We start from the raw sequence: 19,363 nt of genomic DNA, 5'->3' as shown, positions 1-19,363 counted from the left end.
CTGAATTGGCAAAAAATCAATATAGACAACATATATTTTTAGATTTCCACCAAGTGTGGAAATGTGCACCACAAAGTGCATGGCATAGATAATTTGTTGAAGAAAGAAAAGGAAGAAAATTCACGCACTGACCCACCTTATCCTAAATATAAGTAATTTATGCTTGCATTCTACATTAAAATTAATATTAAAACTCATAATCTATGACACCAAAATGAAAACGACAAAAGTCGGAGTTTGAAATGTATTTTTTATCAGTAACCCAGTTAATTTAAATTGAATTGTTTCAAGCCAATGAAGCTATGGAAATAAGCGATATTTTAGGTATTTGAATGTGTTATCTAAGACTTTATAAACATAGTACAAAATGCGCAAAAATACGCCTTTCATTTTTTACTGAGCAACAACACTCATGGAAGTCTGATTTTGTGAAATATTATCGATGACAGACTGTCTTCTAGCAGACTATATAATGCTAGGAGACAGGGTATTTCACAACATTTTGTATTCAACCTTATAGCGAGCAGTCGCGTTTACAAAATGTTTCGTCTTTTTGTTTATTTAAATATTTTAGGCGCTTTTTTAGTGACCGGTTTGCATATCGTGGAACCGGGACCCGAATATCCAGCATCGAAAGGTGCAATTTGGCCAAGACCGCAAATGCAATCGATAGAAATTCCTTATTACAAATTTGATAGTGATATACTCGAAATTAAGGTAACTTTTTCTTTCTCCTAATAATTATGAGCTTATTTAAACAATACTGTTTTTGTTTTTGTGAAAGTTAATGATTTTTCCAAATGTTTATTTTGTGTGTTTTCATACATTTGGCGGAATAGCGATTGCACTTAGCACACGGTTAAACTTTACATCCTGCTTATTGCTGCCATGAAGTAGGGACATGTTTCACTTTGAATATTAACACAGTCATGATTGATTACTATGAGACTTGGGTGTTGGCATTGACATTGTAAGATCTATGGACCTCAATGACCACTTAACATCATATGAGCCGCTACGTAATACGCGTGGCTGTTATTACATTTACTTAACAGTACTTAATATTTATTACTTTTTATCAGCTATTTGATAGTAGGTACCTCTATCATTGCCGATGTCTATGAGTAGCGCTGACACCTTTTCATCAACGGCACCTTATGTTCGTATGCCTTCGTAAACAAAAAATTCATAACCATTTTTAGGGTTCCGTAGTCACTTAACTAAAAACCAATTCTGTTTGACCTATTTTAAAGCGGAACGTATTACTACTTTGTGGTAGACATAGGCAGGATAGTTATGGCTTCCGTTTTCGACCTTACAGTACAGTACTACTAATTGGTAGTCGCTCCATGCACCACTACCAGTCGATACTTCAGTCAAATCCGTCATTTACTGGTGCTAGGACCTCTTGTGAGTCCGCACGGGTACCACCACCCCGCCTATTTCTGCCGTGAAGCAGTAATGCGTTTCGGTTTGAAGGGTGGGGTAGCCGTTGTAACTATACTGAGACCTTAGAACTTATATCTCAAGGTGGGTGGCGCATTTACGTTGTAGATGTCTATGAGCTCCAGTAACCACTTAACACCAGGTGGGCTGTGAGCTCGTCCACTCATCTAAGAAAAAAATAAATAAATAAATAAAGTAGGATTTGAATAGCGGCATGGTCGCATTGCTTGATACGGGTAGATTAGCCCACTGAGTTTCTCGCCGGATCTTCTCAGTGGGTCGCGATTCCGATCCGGTGGTAGATTCAGCGAATCACCACCTTTGCTAGGACCAGTGTTAGTAAATTCGTCAGGTCTACACGTTCGCTGAACTAGCATAACCCCTCGATGTTACTAGGATATGTAATAAAACCCGTGCGTTTTATCCTTTAATTTTTTTTCTACCTAAGCTGATAGCCTTGAGAGGCTATTTCAGCGGAAACTTAACTAGTAGGTGAGCTCATGGGGCTCAACCTGATGACGTTGCTAACGCGAACCCTAGCAAGAGCCGTGCTTCGCAGAATCTACCACCGGATCGGAAACGCGACCCACTGAGAAGGTCCGGCGAGAAACTCAGTGGACTGTGTCTGAGGGTTAATTTACTCGTCGAGCCCTTCATCGCAAGCGACGGGTTCGACGAGAACGATGACCGGTGCTTGAGGTATCTAAGAGCACCGTTAGTGGATCGGGAGGATCCGAAATGACGTGTTTGGGGTGACGTCGACTGCTTTCCATTATTTCCGCAGGATCGGGAATGTAGTTACCGACGGCCACGATGAGAGGGTTCTCGTGTCGTGCCGCTTTATCGAAGTGGTATCCTATAAGCTAAGACGACTTCAAACGGGCTGCGATTAGTTTGAAAACGATAACACATTGAGTACTATTAATAAATTGGATAGTTGTATGAATACGTTGATTAGAATTGACCCAAAAAAAATTATTGTGAGCCATAAAATGTATGACTTGGCCGGTACTTTGACTTTATCGTCGGAAAAGGACCATTTAGATAGTTCATATTTATTTTAGATATTGACAATGCACTTGTAAGTGTTAAGGGAAGCTCCAAATATATTTATCGCTATATTTATCGTAATCCAAATAAAGTGCCTCTTCAACACTCTGTTTAATGACCCAAATATTTAAAGTTGTTTCGAAATAAAAATTGTTTTTCGCCGTCAACTATTCCAACACCGGACGCTACAAACGCATAGTGATTATGAGTTAGCTTTTTTGTATTTTATGCGGCGCGAATGGGCTGGTGACGTCATCGAATACCTTAGTATTACGTAGTGTACTTTACGTTAATAGCAAACAGTGGCCAATACACCTGTAGTTCTTTGTATTTGTTTTTAAAGGAGTGTTTGTTTTCTATCGTTAACGCTTAAAGGAACGAACACAAATGTATGGGGTTTGACCAGAGGTCAGCAAACGCGGTATGCGAGCCGCGTGTGGCTCTTTGACTCCTCGGCTGCGAATCTTCCGCGAAATGCTTAGTTCAGGCACGGAATATTACTTATTATCTATATGTAGGCTATACTATAACAATATATACATATGTATGTAATGTAGTGTGTATGTAATTGTACTCAAAGGACAGGGTATCATAGTTTTAAAATAGATCATCGTGTGTACTATATCTCTGTATATTTATTAATTAAAAAAGGGTTCATTCTAGTTATTTGAAGTCGGTAAGTACGATTCATCCGCGATATACAAACAGGCCGGGTTGTTGTTTAATCGGCCATCGTGGCAAATGATAGGTGACACATTGACACTACTACGGAAATGCCAATTGTGCGATGAGCAGTCTTTATATCTGGAATACAAACTATGTATTACTGGTGATAGAACGTCTTGGGAGCCCGCAAAGGTGGATATTACCATCCTGCTTATATCTGCCGCGATATGCTGCTTATATCTGCCGCAGCCGCTTCGTTTTAAAAGGCAGGACCTCCGTTAGTTGCGACTTCGAACTCATGACTCATATTGAATTACGATCACGTTGTGATTGATGTCTTGTGGGCCCAAACAACTAGTTTGTCGTTTATCTCACGTTTATTGTTGCTATTATATTGTTCTTAATGTTTCCAACACTAACAGTTTTCGTGGCCACAAATGACAATCATTTCGCGACTCGTACATACAATTAATAATTACTTCTAATCGATTTGATTTCGCATTTGTCAATTGATTCTAATATTACCTACGTTTCACGTGTTCCACAGTTTTCGTGATCGCATTCAAGTAGTCAAAATTACGTAGTCAATATTTTCCCAGAAATCCAACAAGCGGCACTTCCTCAAACACGTGACGTCATTTCCCGTCAATTGACTTCACACTTAGATTTTTTGCTGACAGCCCTTCACGCGAATTAACTATGTAGTTTGAACGGATCTGCAAAGGTTATTCCTCGTGCTTATTTTGAAATGCTGTCCATTTTTAAACTCGTTATTACAAGATAATATTTACTTATGGTAACGAAGTGCAAACAAATCTGTTATTAGAGTGTATTGTCAGTACACACGGGCAGATTACCCCTATCATACCTATTTCTACCGAAGCATTAATTTTTTCCTGTTTTTATGGTGGGATAGCCCCCTTCAGACTCATAGTTGAAACTGATTCGAATTCTTAAGGCGGATGGGAAATTTAGCTTATGCCCTACACGGGCTTTTCTATCTAAAGAATCTAAAGAAGGTATATCCATGGTACTGATGTAAATACATTGTATAATTGTTTAACTCAGTGTTCCATGGTTGGATGTGCTCACGGCTCATCTGGTGTTAAGTGGTTGTCGGAGCCCGAAGTCATCTATAATGTAAATACCGCCACCCACCTTGAAACATGAGTTTTAAGATCTCAGTGTTTACAGTACAACGGCTGCCCTATCTTTCAAACCTAAATGCATTATTGCTTTACAGCAGAAATAGGGAGTGGTGATATCTACTCTTGGGGGCTCGCAAGACGCCATACCACCAATATTTCGTTTGAAGACGAGGACAAACCGTAAACCAATTTCTTAAAAATAAATTGAATGCAAATAAAAACAAAGTGTTGAGAAATGTCGTGGATTTAACAGAAAAAAACCTTTGATCTTCGCATTTGAGTTTCCGAAACTTCAGGCCTATTAGATACATCATCAACTAATCGGCTTCGCTTATAACTCCAGTGCCGCATCACGTCACCGTATGACTTATTAAAATTAAATCCGTTGGTTTACTTTCCAGGTAGTCGATCACGATTGCCCTATTCTGTCGAATGCCGTCCAACGGAGTCTGGCGGTACTGAGAGAGATGCTCCGAATCGCGAGTCCGTATGTAAACCGCAATGCGCCACAACAGGTCTTAGATGATGATACATACGACGGACCACTGAAGAGTCTAAGCATTTACTTGACATCACCCTGTGAAGAGTATCCGCATTTCGGCATGATCGAGAGCTGTGAGTGTTGAATTTCGTAAAAGCTTAATTTGTGTTTTTTTTTTTTTTCATTAACAGTTCTTGTAAGCTGGTGATAGGCTGACTCTATTTACAACCATAGCGGCGCGTACGCAGTGACATTGAAAATAGCTCATTCCTATGACATTACTACAACAGCCATATTCGAATGGTATAATAAGACCCCTCTATTGCCATCGAAGTGTGGAATGGTAAACAGTTATCGCTCCTTCCTGACTGAGTCCTTCCTCGCCCACCTGTCCTGGTGAAACTGGAAAGGCTTTCGGGCCACAAGTAATCGTTCCTTAATAAAAAAAAGTATTAATAAACACGAAATCGATGTTATAAAACCTTTGGCTTAAAAAGCTTTGTAGTGTAAATTATAAGACGACCGCTGTTTGTTACTAGTATCGAAGGATGCGACTTTACCGGTGTTAAAATAACATGACAGGTATATTTTATTTGTCTAATTTCTACGTTCCTATTACGTGATCGCTTACTACTTTACAATAAATAGCATCATGTAAAAAAAATTATAATCCACAAAAATGTTCTATGGGCTTCATTATTCATGTTTCCACACCCATAACCCAATGGGATTCTCGCTGTCGATCTTCTTAAAGGGTCACGATTCCGATCCGGTGATAGATTCTGCGAAGCAGTGCTCCTACTAGAGCTAGTGTTAACAAATTCTCTGAGGTAGAGACCGTGAGCTCACCTACCCGTCCGCGCGAATCTGGAATAACTCCTTAGGTTACCAGCGAATAGGCATAAGAAATCCTGTAATACCAGGTAGGTGATGAGCTCGTCCATACAGTTAAATAAATAATAGTTTAAAAAAACTAGCAAAATACGCTTTTATAGAAAATCCAACTAATAGAAAAGAAATTTTTATAAATTTGAATTAAAAATAGTGTAAATGATTTTATTGTAAAAAAAGCGTGGGGTACTTTTCAAGATAATATCAAAATAACCCTTCTAGTCATATCTGTTCATAAAATATTTATAACTACTTATACCATGCACCCCATGCTTTTTTTACAACAAAATCATATTTTCTTACACTATTTTTAATTCAATTTTTTTTTCTAATTTTTTTGTTGGATTTTCAATCAAAGCGTATTTTGTTAGTTTTTGAAACTATTATTTTTCTTAAATTTTTTTGGTTCATTTTTTTCTTTCATATTTTATATTGAATTGTCATCGGTCCTTAATAAGTATACCAAATTCATGTTCAAAGATTCCGTTACAAACATACATACATACATCTGAAGCTAATAAAAGCGTAGTAAAAAATAAAAAATCCATCGTGAGATCTTTCTATACCTACTTTGATGATGCGACGGAGAAATAACGTCTGAAAGCGCGTTATATAATATTTTCTTAGTAACAAGCTCTAAGATCATTAAAACCGCAACCCCCCTTGCCTGAGGCGATATGACATTCACGTCGCCGAGGTCATAAAGCCATCTGCTTACTGATAAAATATTTTGTATTATTTCCTCTTTATCATCTCAGTATGTCTTAGATATGTTTTTTGTTTGTTTTAAAAACACTTGAGATTGAAATCGATTGGCGGTCGAGACTGATAAAATGGTTAAACTTTTCGGGCAAGTTCCGACATCCAGGATGCGCATAGCAACTGTTTACAACAGTCAAGACATTTACGTAGTGGTTGATTGATTCTTTATATGGTAACACTGAAAAAAAAACTGTCGAAATTGTTCGCCTCGTTGGTCAAGACTGTAAGCTCGTACAGCCATGTGATTTGAAAGGTCCGCCATTATATTACCCGTCCCATTCAAACTTCGAACTCGTGTCATAGCTCCGCTCACCACTTAAGATGCAGGATGACTCTGTTCAACTCCTCCTCCTTGCTTCGATAACCTTCATTTCTGAGGGTCGTGGCCTCATGAGGCTTTCTTCGGAAAATCCACATGGCGGAGTCCCTTGTCCTTCCACGGCAGTGATTTGGAAGAGATTTAGTTCTTCGAGGCCACTGAAGCCTTATTTGGATAATACACACATTTGTTTTGACGTTTTCAGACAATCTGACGATCGCCGCTGACAGCACACTCAGGAGCTCATCGATATGGGGAATACTGAGAGGCTTGGAAAGTTGGACGCACCTGTTTCATCTCTCAGATAATCGTGATGTAAGATGTTATAGAAATTTACATGAAACATATTTTACAGTTAGAAGATAAGCGCACGATTTAAAAATTACTGATACAAAGTCTTATTTACATTGTGACATTGTTACCATTAACTACTTTTTTATTTTATTTTCCTACCTATGCTGATAGCCTTGAGAGGCTATTTCAGCTTCACCCTAACGTGTGCAGGTGATCTCACGGGGCTCAAACCGTAGTGTTGCTAACACTGACCCTAGCAAGAGCAGTGCTTCGCAGAATCTACCACCGGATCGGAAACGCGACCCACTGAGAAGATCCGGCGAGAAACTCAGTGGGCTGTGTCTATGGGTTAATTCGCTCGTCGAGCCCTTCGTCGCAAGCGACGGGTTTGACGGGGACGGTGACCGGTGCTTGTGGTGCCTAAAAGCACCGTTAATGAATCGGGAGGATCCGTAATGACGTGCTTTGGGCGACGTCGACTGTTTACCATTCGGTCTACATGATCGGGTATGTAGCTTTCAGCGGCCACGACTAGAGGGTTCTCATGTCGTGCCGCCTTCTCGAAATGGCGCAATGATGCCGACTGTAGATACTCACTAACAGAGTCGAGCTCCAGGTCATCGTAACTACTAAACTCCTACACATGTTTGAGTTTCGGGCTAAATCTGTATTCTTCATTGATTCAGAGAAAAACCAGCACACTTTTGACTTTATTATCTTGATTACTTAGACTAAAGTAGAGCTGGAAATATCTGTAACGCGAACCTATCTCACGAAGATTTTGACTGCTTTTTATATTGAACAATATCCATAGTTTCGAACATATCATCGTTTTCGTAGTCATTTCAAATCTTCCCAATCCACTATCCGTGCTTTTAGGCATTCCAAGCACCGTTCTCGTTCTCGTTCTCACCGTTCTCGTCGAATCCGTAGAAAGCAACGAAGGGCTTGTGGAGAAATTTTACCCAGAGACACAACCCACTGAGTTTCTCGCCGGTCGTGATTACGATCCGGTGGTAGATTAAGCAAATTACTGCTCTCGCTAGGCCTAGCGTTGGAAAATTCGTCAAGATGAGCCCCGTAAGCTAGCCAACACGTTCGATAACTTTTTTTTTTTCTACCTAAGCTGATAGCCTTGAGAGGCTATTTCAGCGTAACCTTAACTAGTAGGTGAGTTCGCGGGGCTCAAACCTGAAGACGTTGCTAACACGAACCCTAGCAAGAGCCGTGCTTCGCAGAATCTACCACCGGATCGGAAACGCGACCCACTAAGAAGATCCGGCGAGAAACTCAGTGGGCTGTGTCTGAGGGTTAATTTACTCGACGAGCCCCTCGTCGCAAGCGACGGGTTCGACGAGAACGGTGACCGGTTCGGTAGCTAAATTAAACTTACCCCTCAAAGCTAACAGAATAGGTAAGGGAAAAAAGGGTTTCCTATTACGTTTTGTCAAGTATTTTAATTGAATATCGCACTAAATAATGTCAAAGTAATTTGTCGACTTCTACGCAGTGGCGACGAACAACGTCTGAGGGTTTGCTGAACTTGAAGCCTTATGTTGGGCTGTCATTTTTATTAGTATTACCCTTTTAGAGAATAGAATTCCCTGAAAGGGGACTTTTCACGTAATGATTTTTTCTGTCGGAAGTTACAAATGAGTCCATTATTAGGCCTTAAGTTTATAGTTAATTTACAGTTCAATAAATGTTCTTGTCAAATTGGGGTTAAATGCAAACGAAATACGATTTTTTTTATTGCTTAGATGGATGGACGAGCTCACAAGCCACCTGGTTTTAAGTGGTTACCGGAGCCCACAGACGTCTAATACGTAAACGCCGCCACCTGCCTTGAGCACGAGTTGTAAGGTCTAACTTTTAACAGTACAACGGCTGCCCCGCCCTTCAAACCGAAACGCATTACTGCTTCACGGCAGAAATAGTGGTACCTACCCGTGTGGACTCACAAAACGTCCTACCACCAGTAAAAATCTGATGTTATCTGTCTGATATTAGATGAAATTAGATCCGATGTTAGCTGTTCGTAAAAGAACGAAAAAAATCAAAGATGAATATTAAAATGAACTGTTAAAAAAATTGAACTGACCAAAAATAAAACAAAATTAAGTTGAATGTTTTGAAACGAAAGTAACTTGAAAAAATTACAATTGTATATTTACCCAAACCAATTTATTCCGGTACGTCCATTTCAAACCTGGAATTTTAGATATATTATCAAGTGACTAGACTTTGTGAAACCTTTTAATAATCAGAGAAACTTTTACTCCATCCCATACTCTGGGCTATTTGAATTTGTACGAACAATAACCTTTTAGGTTCACTTTAGTTGTCCTTATCAGATGTCTATTAGCTATAAATCATTTAAACTCAATGATCAAGGCTATGTCTATTAGATAAGTCAGATATTCAAATCAGGGTAAATTCGACAGAAAAGTCCGTCACAATTCTGATTCAACTCTATATTATAAATCGGGCCGCGGTGTATTTACTTACTACTTGTACTGGTTGGTGATAGACAATATTATAAAGCTCCACGGATAGCTATCGCCGTGCCTATTTCTAGTGCAAAGCAGTCATGCGTAGGGTGAGAAAACGATAAAAGTTAAGACTTCACACTCTTGTATGAAGGAGGGTGACGGTATTTCCACATCTGGTAACCATTTATAAAAACAAGGGCTGAGAGCTCGAAAGCCCGTTTCTGCAATTTAAATGATATGGTCCTATGGCCGTTCAATACCCAGTAAAACTATGGAGGGTAGAGGTAAGGAGAACCGTCTCTATGTGTTAAAACTGTCCGTTAAAATCTGCTAAATTAAGGTGGCGCTACAGTAGCAACAAGGTAAATTTAAAAAAAGGTGCTGAAAGTTATTAGAATAAGATAGAGAAATAAAAATCACAAAAAAGTATTTTATTTAAAGCTTATAAGAAAATGCAATCGATGTCTCCACGTTTTACCACAGCAATTTGAGGTTATATTGGCGAAATTAGTTTGGACTAGAACATAACATGTGAGGTGAGGTAAATATACTACTCCAGTCATTAAACATATTAAATTTCCTAACTCAGCATACTTCAGTCGGTTAACAACTGCTCAATTCATATCGTACCCTGTGCCTACGCTAGCGCCATTATGGAGGATTTTTGAACTGTTATTTAGTGCTGAAAGTGGGACACTTTTTCCCGGCTCCGACGGCATCCGCAACCGCGCGCTTAAACTGTTACCAGCCCAACTGATAACGATGTTGGCCACCATATTAAATGCTGCTATGACGAACTGCATCTTTCCCGCGGCGTGGAAAGAAGCGGACGTTATCGGCATACACAAGCCGGGCAAACCGAAGAACGAAACCGCGAGTTACCGCCCCATCAGTCTCCTCCCGGCGATAGGCAAACTTTACGAACGGCTCCTTCGTAAACGCCTCTGGGACTTCGTATCCGCGAATAAAATTCTTATAGACGAGCAGTTTGGATTCCGCGCCAGACACTCGTGCGTCCATCAAGTGCACCGCCTCACGGAGCACATCTTACTAGGGCTGAACAGGCGGAAACCCATTCCGACAGGAGCCCTCTTCTTCGATATAGCGAAGGCGTTCGATAAAGTCTGGCACAACGGTTTGATATACAAACTGTATAACATGGGAGTGCCAGACAGGCTCGTGCTCATCATACGAGACTACTTGTCGAACCGTTCGTTCCGATATCGAGTCGAGGGAACGCGTTCCCGGCCCCGTCACGTCACAGCCGGAGTCCCGCAAGGCTCCGCCCTCTCCCCGTTACTATTCAGTTTGTATATCAACGATATACCCCGGTCTCCGGAGACCCATCTGGCGCTCTTCGCCGATGACACCGCCATCTACTACTCGTGTAGGAAGAAGGCGTTGCTTCATCGACGACTTCAGACCGCAGCTACCACCATGGGACAGTGGTTCCGGAAGTGGCGCATCGACATTAACCCCACGAAAAGCACAGCGGTGCTCTTCAAAAGGGGTCGCCCTCCGAACACCACGCTGAGCATCCCTCTCCCGACTAGGCGCGTCAATAACCCCGCCCCCGCCGTTCGCCCAATCACGATGTACGACCAGCCCATACCGTGGGCCCCGAAGGTCAAATATTTAGGCGTCACCCTCGACAGTAGGATGACATTCCGCCCCCACATCAAGACGGTACGCGATCGTGCCGCCTTCATCCTAGGACGTCTCTACCCGATGATATGTAGGCGAAGTAAAATGTCCCTTAGAAATAAGGTGACACTCTACAAAACTTGCATACGCCCCGTCATGACCTATGCAAGTGTAGTGTTCGCTCACGCGGCCCGCATACACTTAAAATCCTTTCAAATTATTCAATCCCGTTTTTGCAGGATAGCCGTCGGAGCCCCGTGGTTCGTCAGGAACGTCGACCTCCATGACGACCTGGACTTAGAGTCCATCAGTAAGTATCTGCAGTCGGCGTCCATGCGCCACTTCGATAAAGCGGCACGACACGAGAACCCTCTCATCGTGGCCGCCGGTAACTACATTCCCGATCCTGCGGACAGAATGGAAAGCAGTCGACGTCGCCCTAAACACGTCATCTCGGATCCTCCTGATCCACTAACGGTGCTTTTAGGTACTTCAAGCACCGGTCACCGTTCTCGTCGAACCCGTCGCTTGCGACGAAGGGCTCGACGAGTAAATTAACTCTCAGACACAGCCCACTGAGTTTCTCGCCGGATCTTCTCAGTGGGTCGCGTTTCCGATCCGGTGGTAGATTCTGCGAAGCACGACTCTTGCTAGGGTTCGTGTTAGCAACATCGTCAGGTTTGAGCCCCGTGAGCTCACCTACTAAAGTTAAGGCTACGCTGAAATAGCCGCTAGGGCTATCAGCTTAGGTAGGAATAAAAAAAAAAAAAAAACACTTTTTCAAGCTTCCTCCCATATGAGATGGTTCTCCTTACCTCTACCCTCCATAAATAAAACGTAAACTCAACTGCCAATCTTACGATAATACAAAAAAGTTAAAAGAAGAAATGTAAGCCTAAAACTGGAAGAGACTAATTTTACAATTTTCTTTTCAGCAATTGCACATTAACAAAGGTGAAGTTCACGACTTTCCCCGTTACGCTCACAGAGGACTGCTCGTTGACACATCACGTCATTACATCTCAATGTCTAATATCCTACTCATTTTGGACGCTATGGCCATGAACAAGATGAACGTTTTTCACTGGCACATTGTTGACGACCAGAGCTTCCCATATCAGAGCGAAAGGTTTCCGGATTTAAGGTATATTTTTGAACACTACTTATTTATAGATCTGTAACTGATAATAATAAAAAAACAGAACTTTTCATCGTTTGGTCCCGTAATATGATAAAAAATTTAAGTATTAACTTTCTTTAAGGTGTTGACGGTACATGACCGTATCCCACATTTTGGCGGCAAATTGGAAACTTCATAACCAATGAATTTCTCATTTAAATCAATGCATTAATAGATTAAAAGCTATGTCACTCACATGCTCACTATCCCCCACAATCTCGATATTACAGATTTATAAGTTAATTTCCTTGGTTTAATGTAATTACGACAAAAATGGATTTACATGTCTATGAAGAAATTTTGACTTTCTTTAAAATGTTGACGGTACATGGCAGCGTCCCACATTTTGGCTGGAAATTTGGAAACTTCTTAACCTTAAAAATAATGTTTCATGTAAATCAGTGCATATTAATAGTTATGCCACTATCCGCCACAATCACGATTTAACAGATTTATAATTAAATTTCCTTGGTCTAATTTAATTTCGACAAAAAAGAACATACGTTTATAGGAAAAAGGAATTTTATATTCATCGGTGTGCTTAGTGCGAGTTTTTTAACGTTCTCGATAGCGTAAAAGTTAGCTCATATTTTTATGGAATGGGATCGGTTGCGTACGTTTGCCGCTAGGGGCGCTGTTCCAACTGCATACAAAATTGGCTTAACTTTTACGCTATCGAGAACGTTAAGAAACTCACACTAAGCAAAGTGATCACGCTTTTGCTTATAGCCGTCTGGGAGCCTATCACGAGACCTTGATTTACACCAAGGAAAACATTCAGACGGTTATCGACCACGCAAGGAACAGAGGGATCAGGGTTATTCCTGAATTCGATGTACCCGGTAAATTTAAATATTCATTTTTTTTGTTTTAGTTTATTTTTGTTCTCGTTACGTTGAATTTAAGATTTCCGCCATTATTAAACAACCGTCGCTAACATCATAGGTACAGGCACGTAACAGTCAAGACAAAGAACGTGGCGATTTGTACCAGTACTCTCTTCTTTTTCTCCACATTTTATCTCAGTAGGAGGGGTTGGCACAGCTAATTTTTCTCTTCCATTCTCTTCTATCCGCCGTCATCTCAACATTCATTCCTCTCTCTCTCATATCGTCATTCACACACTCCACCCATGTCTTCTTTGGTCGCCCTTTTCCCCCTCTACTCAAATACTACAAGCAATTTTTCCAATACCCAATAAACGTGTTTCACGAATGACTTCCACAATGAAAGAATATCGTCTCGTTAAAGCCCGCAAATATTATAATTTGCATAAATTACTATACAATCAAGTCTCCGTGCAGATCGGTGGCGGCAACCATGTTTAGAATCCCGCAGGCGGGTACCAATTATTCTAATGAAATACGTACTTAACAATTGTTCACAATTGACTTCCACGGTGAAGGAATAACATCGTGTAATAAAAACCAAATTCGCAAAATTATAATTTGCGTAATTACTGGTGGTAGGACCTCTTGTGAGTCCGCACGGGTAGGTACCATCTATTTCTGCCGTGAAGCAGTAATGCGTTTCGGTTTGAAAGGTGGGGCAGCTGTTGTAGCTATACTGAGACCTTAGAACTTATATCTCAAGGTGTGTGGTGCATTTACGTTGTAGATCTCTATGGGCTCCAGTAACCACTTAACACCAGGTGGGCTGCGAGCTCGTCTATACATCTAAGCAATAAAAAAAAACGTCAGTACTCACAATAAAAATTTATCAACCACAGAGTATGGATCCACTTCCATTATTACAATATTTCAGCTCAGTCTCATTTAACTTTTCCTACAGCAATTCTGTAACCAAGAGACCTGGATAAACATTCAGTCAATCAGAAGATCTTTAACCCACTGACTTTCTCACCGGATCTTCTCAGTGGACCGCGATTCCGATCCGGTGGTAGATTCTGCGAAGCACTGCTCTTGCTGGAGCTGGTGCTAGCAAATTCTCTCAGGTTGAGCTCGTGAACTGACCTGTCCATGGAATTACCTCTTAGGCTAAGGCTACCCGCGAATAGGCAGGGAAAAAGATCATTATATGCTGCGCGGTCTTTTGTATACGCTATATTTAATCAGTACAGACAGTCTATAAGAATCGTTGGTCTAGGTCACACAAGGTCCTGGGGTGTAGCCAAACCCGACCTCCTGACACATTGCTACGACCAAGACGGTGACTACGTGGGTCTCGGTCCGATGAACCCAATCAAGGACAGCACATACACCTTCCTGCAGGAACTGTTTCATGAGGTCCAGGCCTTGTTTCCGGATAGATACATTCACATCGGAGGTGATGAAGTCGATCTAGATTGCTGGTAAGTCAAACTTATAACTAAATATTTAAATTAACAATGGCATCTATCTACCTTGTTTTTTTGTAAGTCGTCGTGCCTAAAGGATAAGACATCCGTAGCATTATGCACTGGTGATCGAATCCCAGGCGGGTACCAATTTTTCTAATGAAATACGTACTCAACAAATGTTCACGATTGACTTCCACGGTGAAGGAATAACATCGTGTAATAAAAATCAAACCCGCAAAATTATGATTTGCATAATTACGGGTGGTAGGACGTCTTGTGAGTCCGCACGGGTAGATACCATCACCCTGCCTATTTCTGCCGTGAAACAGTAATGCGTATCGGTTTGAAGGGTGGGGCAGCCGTTGTAACTATACTAAGACCTTAGAACTGCTATCTCAAGGTGGGTAGCGCATTTACATCGTAGATGTCTATGGGCTCCAGTAACCATGTAACACCAAGTGGGCTGTGAGCTCGTCCACCCATCTAAGCAATAAAAAAAAAACCTGACTAGAGTATATTTTTGTTGACAGGGAGTCGAATCCAGAATTCCAGAGATACATACAAGAGCACAACCTGACTTCGGTAGCTGATTTTCACGCTCTATTCATGCGCAACACGATTCCTCTGCTCAGCGAAAACTCGAGACCGATAGTGTGGCAGGTTTGTGTTTGAACTGACAAGAACATGAGCATTGTCGACGCAAAATAATTGTATCCGGTCACCGTCCTCGTCGAACCCGTCGCTTGCGACGAAAGGCTCGACGAGAAAGTTAGCCCATAGACACAGCCCACTGACTTTCTCCCTGAATCTTCTCAGTGGGTCGCGTTTCCGATCCGGTGGTAGATTGTGCGAAGCACTGCTCTTGGTGGGGCCAGTGCTAACAGCACTCTGGTTTGAGCCCGATGAGCTCACCTACACGTTAGGGTGAAGCTGAAATAGCCACTCAAAGCTAACAGCATAGGTAGGAAAAAAAATTGCATGTCTATCTATCTATCTATTATTCACGTGGGCAGTGAAAAATGTCAATATAGTTTCAATGTGAGAATGAGATTGATAAAAAATAACTTATATCACTCTCCTGACCGAATCTATTTCCTACGTGTTAGTGTAGTTTCCCTGCGCGAATGAGATGTTTTTTCGGGATAAAAGATAGCCCATGTCACCCTCCTGACATAATACATTCAATTTTTTTAAACCACATCATTCCGTTGCTTCGTTTCGAAGTAAAATAAAAACAAAAAAACACTCTTTCCCACTGAGTTTATCGCCGGATCTTCTCAGTGGGTCGCGTTTCCGATCCGGTGGTAGATTCTGCAAGGCACTGCTCTTGCTAGGGTCAGTGTTAGCAACACTCCCGGTTTGAGCCCCATAAGCTCACCTACTAGCTCGGTGAATCTAGAATAAATCCCCGAGGTTACTGGAATAGGTAGGGGAAAAAAAATCGACAAACAGATTAGAAAATGATTTTTTTTTCCCTACCTATTCTAGTAACCTCGACGGGTTATTCTAGAATCACCGAGCTAGATGATGATAAACAAGTCTTTGCCTATATAAATAAATTTAAACAAAACACACACACAGGACCTACATTACAATGTGGAATTAAAATTTATAGGAAGTTTTCGATGAAGGCGTGCCCCTTCCGAAGGACACTATCGTGCAAGTGTGGAAGGAAAACGAAGCTCCTGAAATGTTGAATGTAAGTTTTGTTTATGGAAGGTAGAGGTAAGGACACACCTCTTGTGAGTTTACTGGTGGTAGGACCTCTTGTGAGTCCGCGCGGGTAGGTACCACCACCCCGCCTATTTCTGCCGTGAAGCACTAATGCGTTTCGGTTTGAAGGCTAGGGCAGCCGTTGTAGCTATACTTGAGACCTTAGAACTTATATCTCAAGGTGAATGGCGTATTTACATTGTAGATGTTTATGGGCTCCATTAACCACTTGACACCAGGTGGGTTGCGAGCTCGTCCACCCATCTAAGCAATAAAAAAAATACAGCTTACGTGTAACCTGTACCTGCACGCTACTTTCTCGTTCGCATAAGCTTATAAATTCAGTTAATAATTGAAATGAAAAAAAAACCTAATAGCTTATCATAATTACATCTCTAAACCAAACCCGCTGAACTATAAAGTAAGCCAGCTGTACACTAGTTAAATTTAGTGTCTAAACTAAACTGGCCATTAACAGTTTATATTGAGCTATAAATCTACTGACGATTTAACTATCTGTTTCGATACCAATTGTAAAATTAGTCTCTTCCAGTTTCAGCTTACATTTCTTCTTTTAACTTTTTTGTAACAACGTAAGATTGGCAGTTGAGTTTACGTTTTATTTATGGAGGGTAGAGGTAAGGAGAACCGTCCCATATGGGAGGAAGCTTGAAAAAGTGTCCCACTTTGAGCACTAAACAACAGTTAAAAAATCCTCCATAATGGCGCTAGCTAGGCACAGGGTACGATATGAATTGAGCAGTTGTTAACCGATTGAAGTATTCTGAGTTAGGAAATTTAATATATTTAATGACTAGAGTAGTTAGTGACAGTGTAATATATACAAGACCTCACATGTTTACGTAGTCCAAACTAATTTCGTCAATATAACCTAAAATTATTGCTGTGGTAAAACGTGGAGATATCGATTGCATTTCATATCATACCCTTAGCCTATCATCAACTTTAAATAAAATACTTTTTGTGAGTTTATAGTGCTTACAGTTCTTTTTTCCTTTTTTATTTCTCTATCTTATTCTAATAACTTTCAGCACCTTTTTTAAAATTTACCCGGTTGCTACTGTAGCGCCACCCATACGTAGCTCATTTTAACGGACACTTTTTACACACAGAGACGGTTCTCCCTACCTCTACCCTCCATACTTATGACATAAGTTAATCTGACGGCCGAGACCAGAAAGCAGCTTTTTTTATTTTATTAAAATGTCTGCATAGATATTGCATTCAAGATGTATTTGGAGCTAAACGCTTTGAACAATATAATATAAATGCGGCAGCATACCTTCAGACACCAGGTTGAAATTTCAATTAAATTGAAATCTGTTAAGATATTCCACGTAAAGAAAAAATACGATATAATTTCCAGTGCTCACTTTTTTAAATAAATATATTTACTAATTCCTATCCTATTTTTTAGATCCTAAGAGCAAGTCACCAGTTAATCTATTCCACTGGCTGGTACCTTGATCATCTGAACACTGGAGGCGACTGGACGGAATTTTTCAACAAGGACCCTCGGGACCTGGTCAACGGCCTCAGCAAAGACATCAATGTTGACAACATTGTAGGTGGCGAAGCTTGCATGTGGGCAGAAGTTGTTAACGACATGAACATTATGAGCAGGTCTGTTGTTTTCTTCTGTCCTTCGTAGTTCTCGGGTAGACGACCTCGCTTGGCAATACGTAGTACCAGAGCCCATTACTATATGGATACCATCATCACCTTGTAGCCGCACTCTTGGTTACACTGTGTAACGGCTGTTCTGCCTATCAAACGGAAACACGTAAGAACAACGTAGTGCCTACGACCTGCTCATAAGGGCTCACAACAAGCACTGTTATCCGGCTGAGCACAGAATAAGTATTTTTCTACTTGCGGACATTGTTCGACTTGTCTTTCCAAAAAGTTTCCGATGTGCTATGATGTGCTGTGATATTTTAAGCTAAAAACCGCAAATTTCAAACATCCCCTTTTAAAACTTGCATTAGAAAGAGACAGGAACATACAAGTCGTATTACTTGCACCCTGAGCGGACCAATTCGTTTTCGGATAGCCAGTCTATTTGGCTGGACTTATTAATTCATTATGACTTTGTTTTCAGTTTGATTAATAATTTATTGTTTATTTCCAGAGTATGGCCACGAGCTAGTGCTGTAGCTGAAAGACTGTGGGGCCACGAATCACAGGCAACATATCAAGTACACTGTCGCTTAGAGGAGCACACGTGCAGAATGAACGCGCGCGGCATACATGCCCAGCCACCCAGCGGCCCTGGCTTCTGCCTAGGCGTTTAGTGAATTAATTATAATATAAGAATAAAAAAACATTTCTTCGTTATTCAATAAGAGATGTAAATATAATATTAGCACAGGTTTCATTCAGAATTTTCCAACTCCGGCCCGCGGAAATCTTTAATCCGGCCCGCCGAGAGTCCATCCATCCTAAATATTCTAGTCAGCATTTTGGCGCGTAAAATAAAATGTGACGTTTATAATTGAAAATCTTCGAATTTTTATTGAAAGCTACAATTCGTCATGGGTGTTTTAGAGCTTTCATTATGTCATAATTAGCTTGCTATCATTATAATTATCTCAGCAGTCTGTCACAGGTATTAGTTTATTTATTGGAAAAAACCATTATTTTCACCTATCTATCACACGCCTCACATCTCACACGCCATCAATGCGTAATAGTAAAAGGTATTTTGTTTATTAAAAAGGTATTTTGTTTATTAAATTTTATTAATACAAAATGCATTTTTTCTATAATTCTGGCCCTCTTCGAATATTTCTTAACTTTGTGGCCCGCCATTGCAAATGTTTGCTGGTATAGGTAGAAGCTACAGGTTTTCATTATAGTTTCACCGAAGTACGACAGGTCACGTGAGTGATTACAACAAATTTTAGCTAACATACATTTATCGAAAGTCAGACAGGAGCGTGGACGTTAACGAATAC

General features: G+C 40.7%; 1 protein-coding gene across 2 annotated transcripts; it reads left to right on the top strand.

Moving 5' to 3' along the window:
• The first annotated feature begins 121 nt into the window (after positions 1-121).
• GlcNAcase3 (beta-N-acetylglucosaminidase 3) lies at positions 122-19,158 on the top strand. Of its 2 annotated transcripts, XM_062669549.1 has the most exons (11): positions 122-324; positions 587-717; positions 4,712-4,925; positions 6,969-7,078; positions 12,129-12,337; positions 13,103-13,215; positions 14,480-14,684; positions 15,203-15,332; positions 16,288-16,371; positions 17,824-18,029; positions 18,538-19,158. In XM_062669549.1, the coding sequence occupies exons 1-11, from the start codon at positions 303-305 to the stop codon at positions 18,698-18,700; spliced, it is 1,587 nt and encodes a 528-aa protein (XP_062525533.1). In that variant the 5' UTR covers positions 122-302; the 3' UTR covers positions 18,701-19,158.
• Positions 19,159-19,363: the final 205 nt, after the last annotated feature.

The sequence above is a fragment of the Bombyx mori genome, chromosome 8 (assembly GCF_030269925.1).
Source record: "Bombyx mori chromosome 8, ASM3026992v2".
Lineage (NCBI taxonomy): Eukaryota > Metazoa > Arthropoda > Insecta > Lepidoptera > Bombycidae > Bombyx > Bombyx mori.
This window is presented reverse-complemented; position numbering and strand designations above follow the sequence as displayed.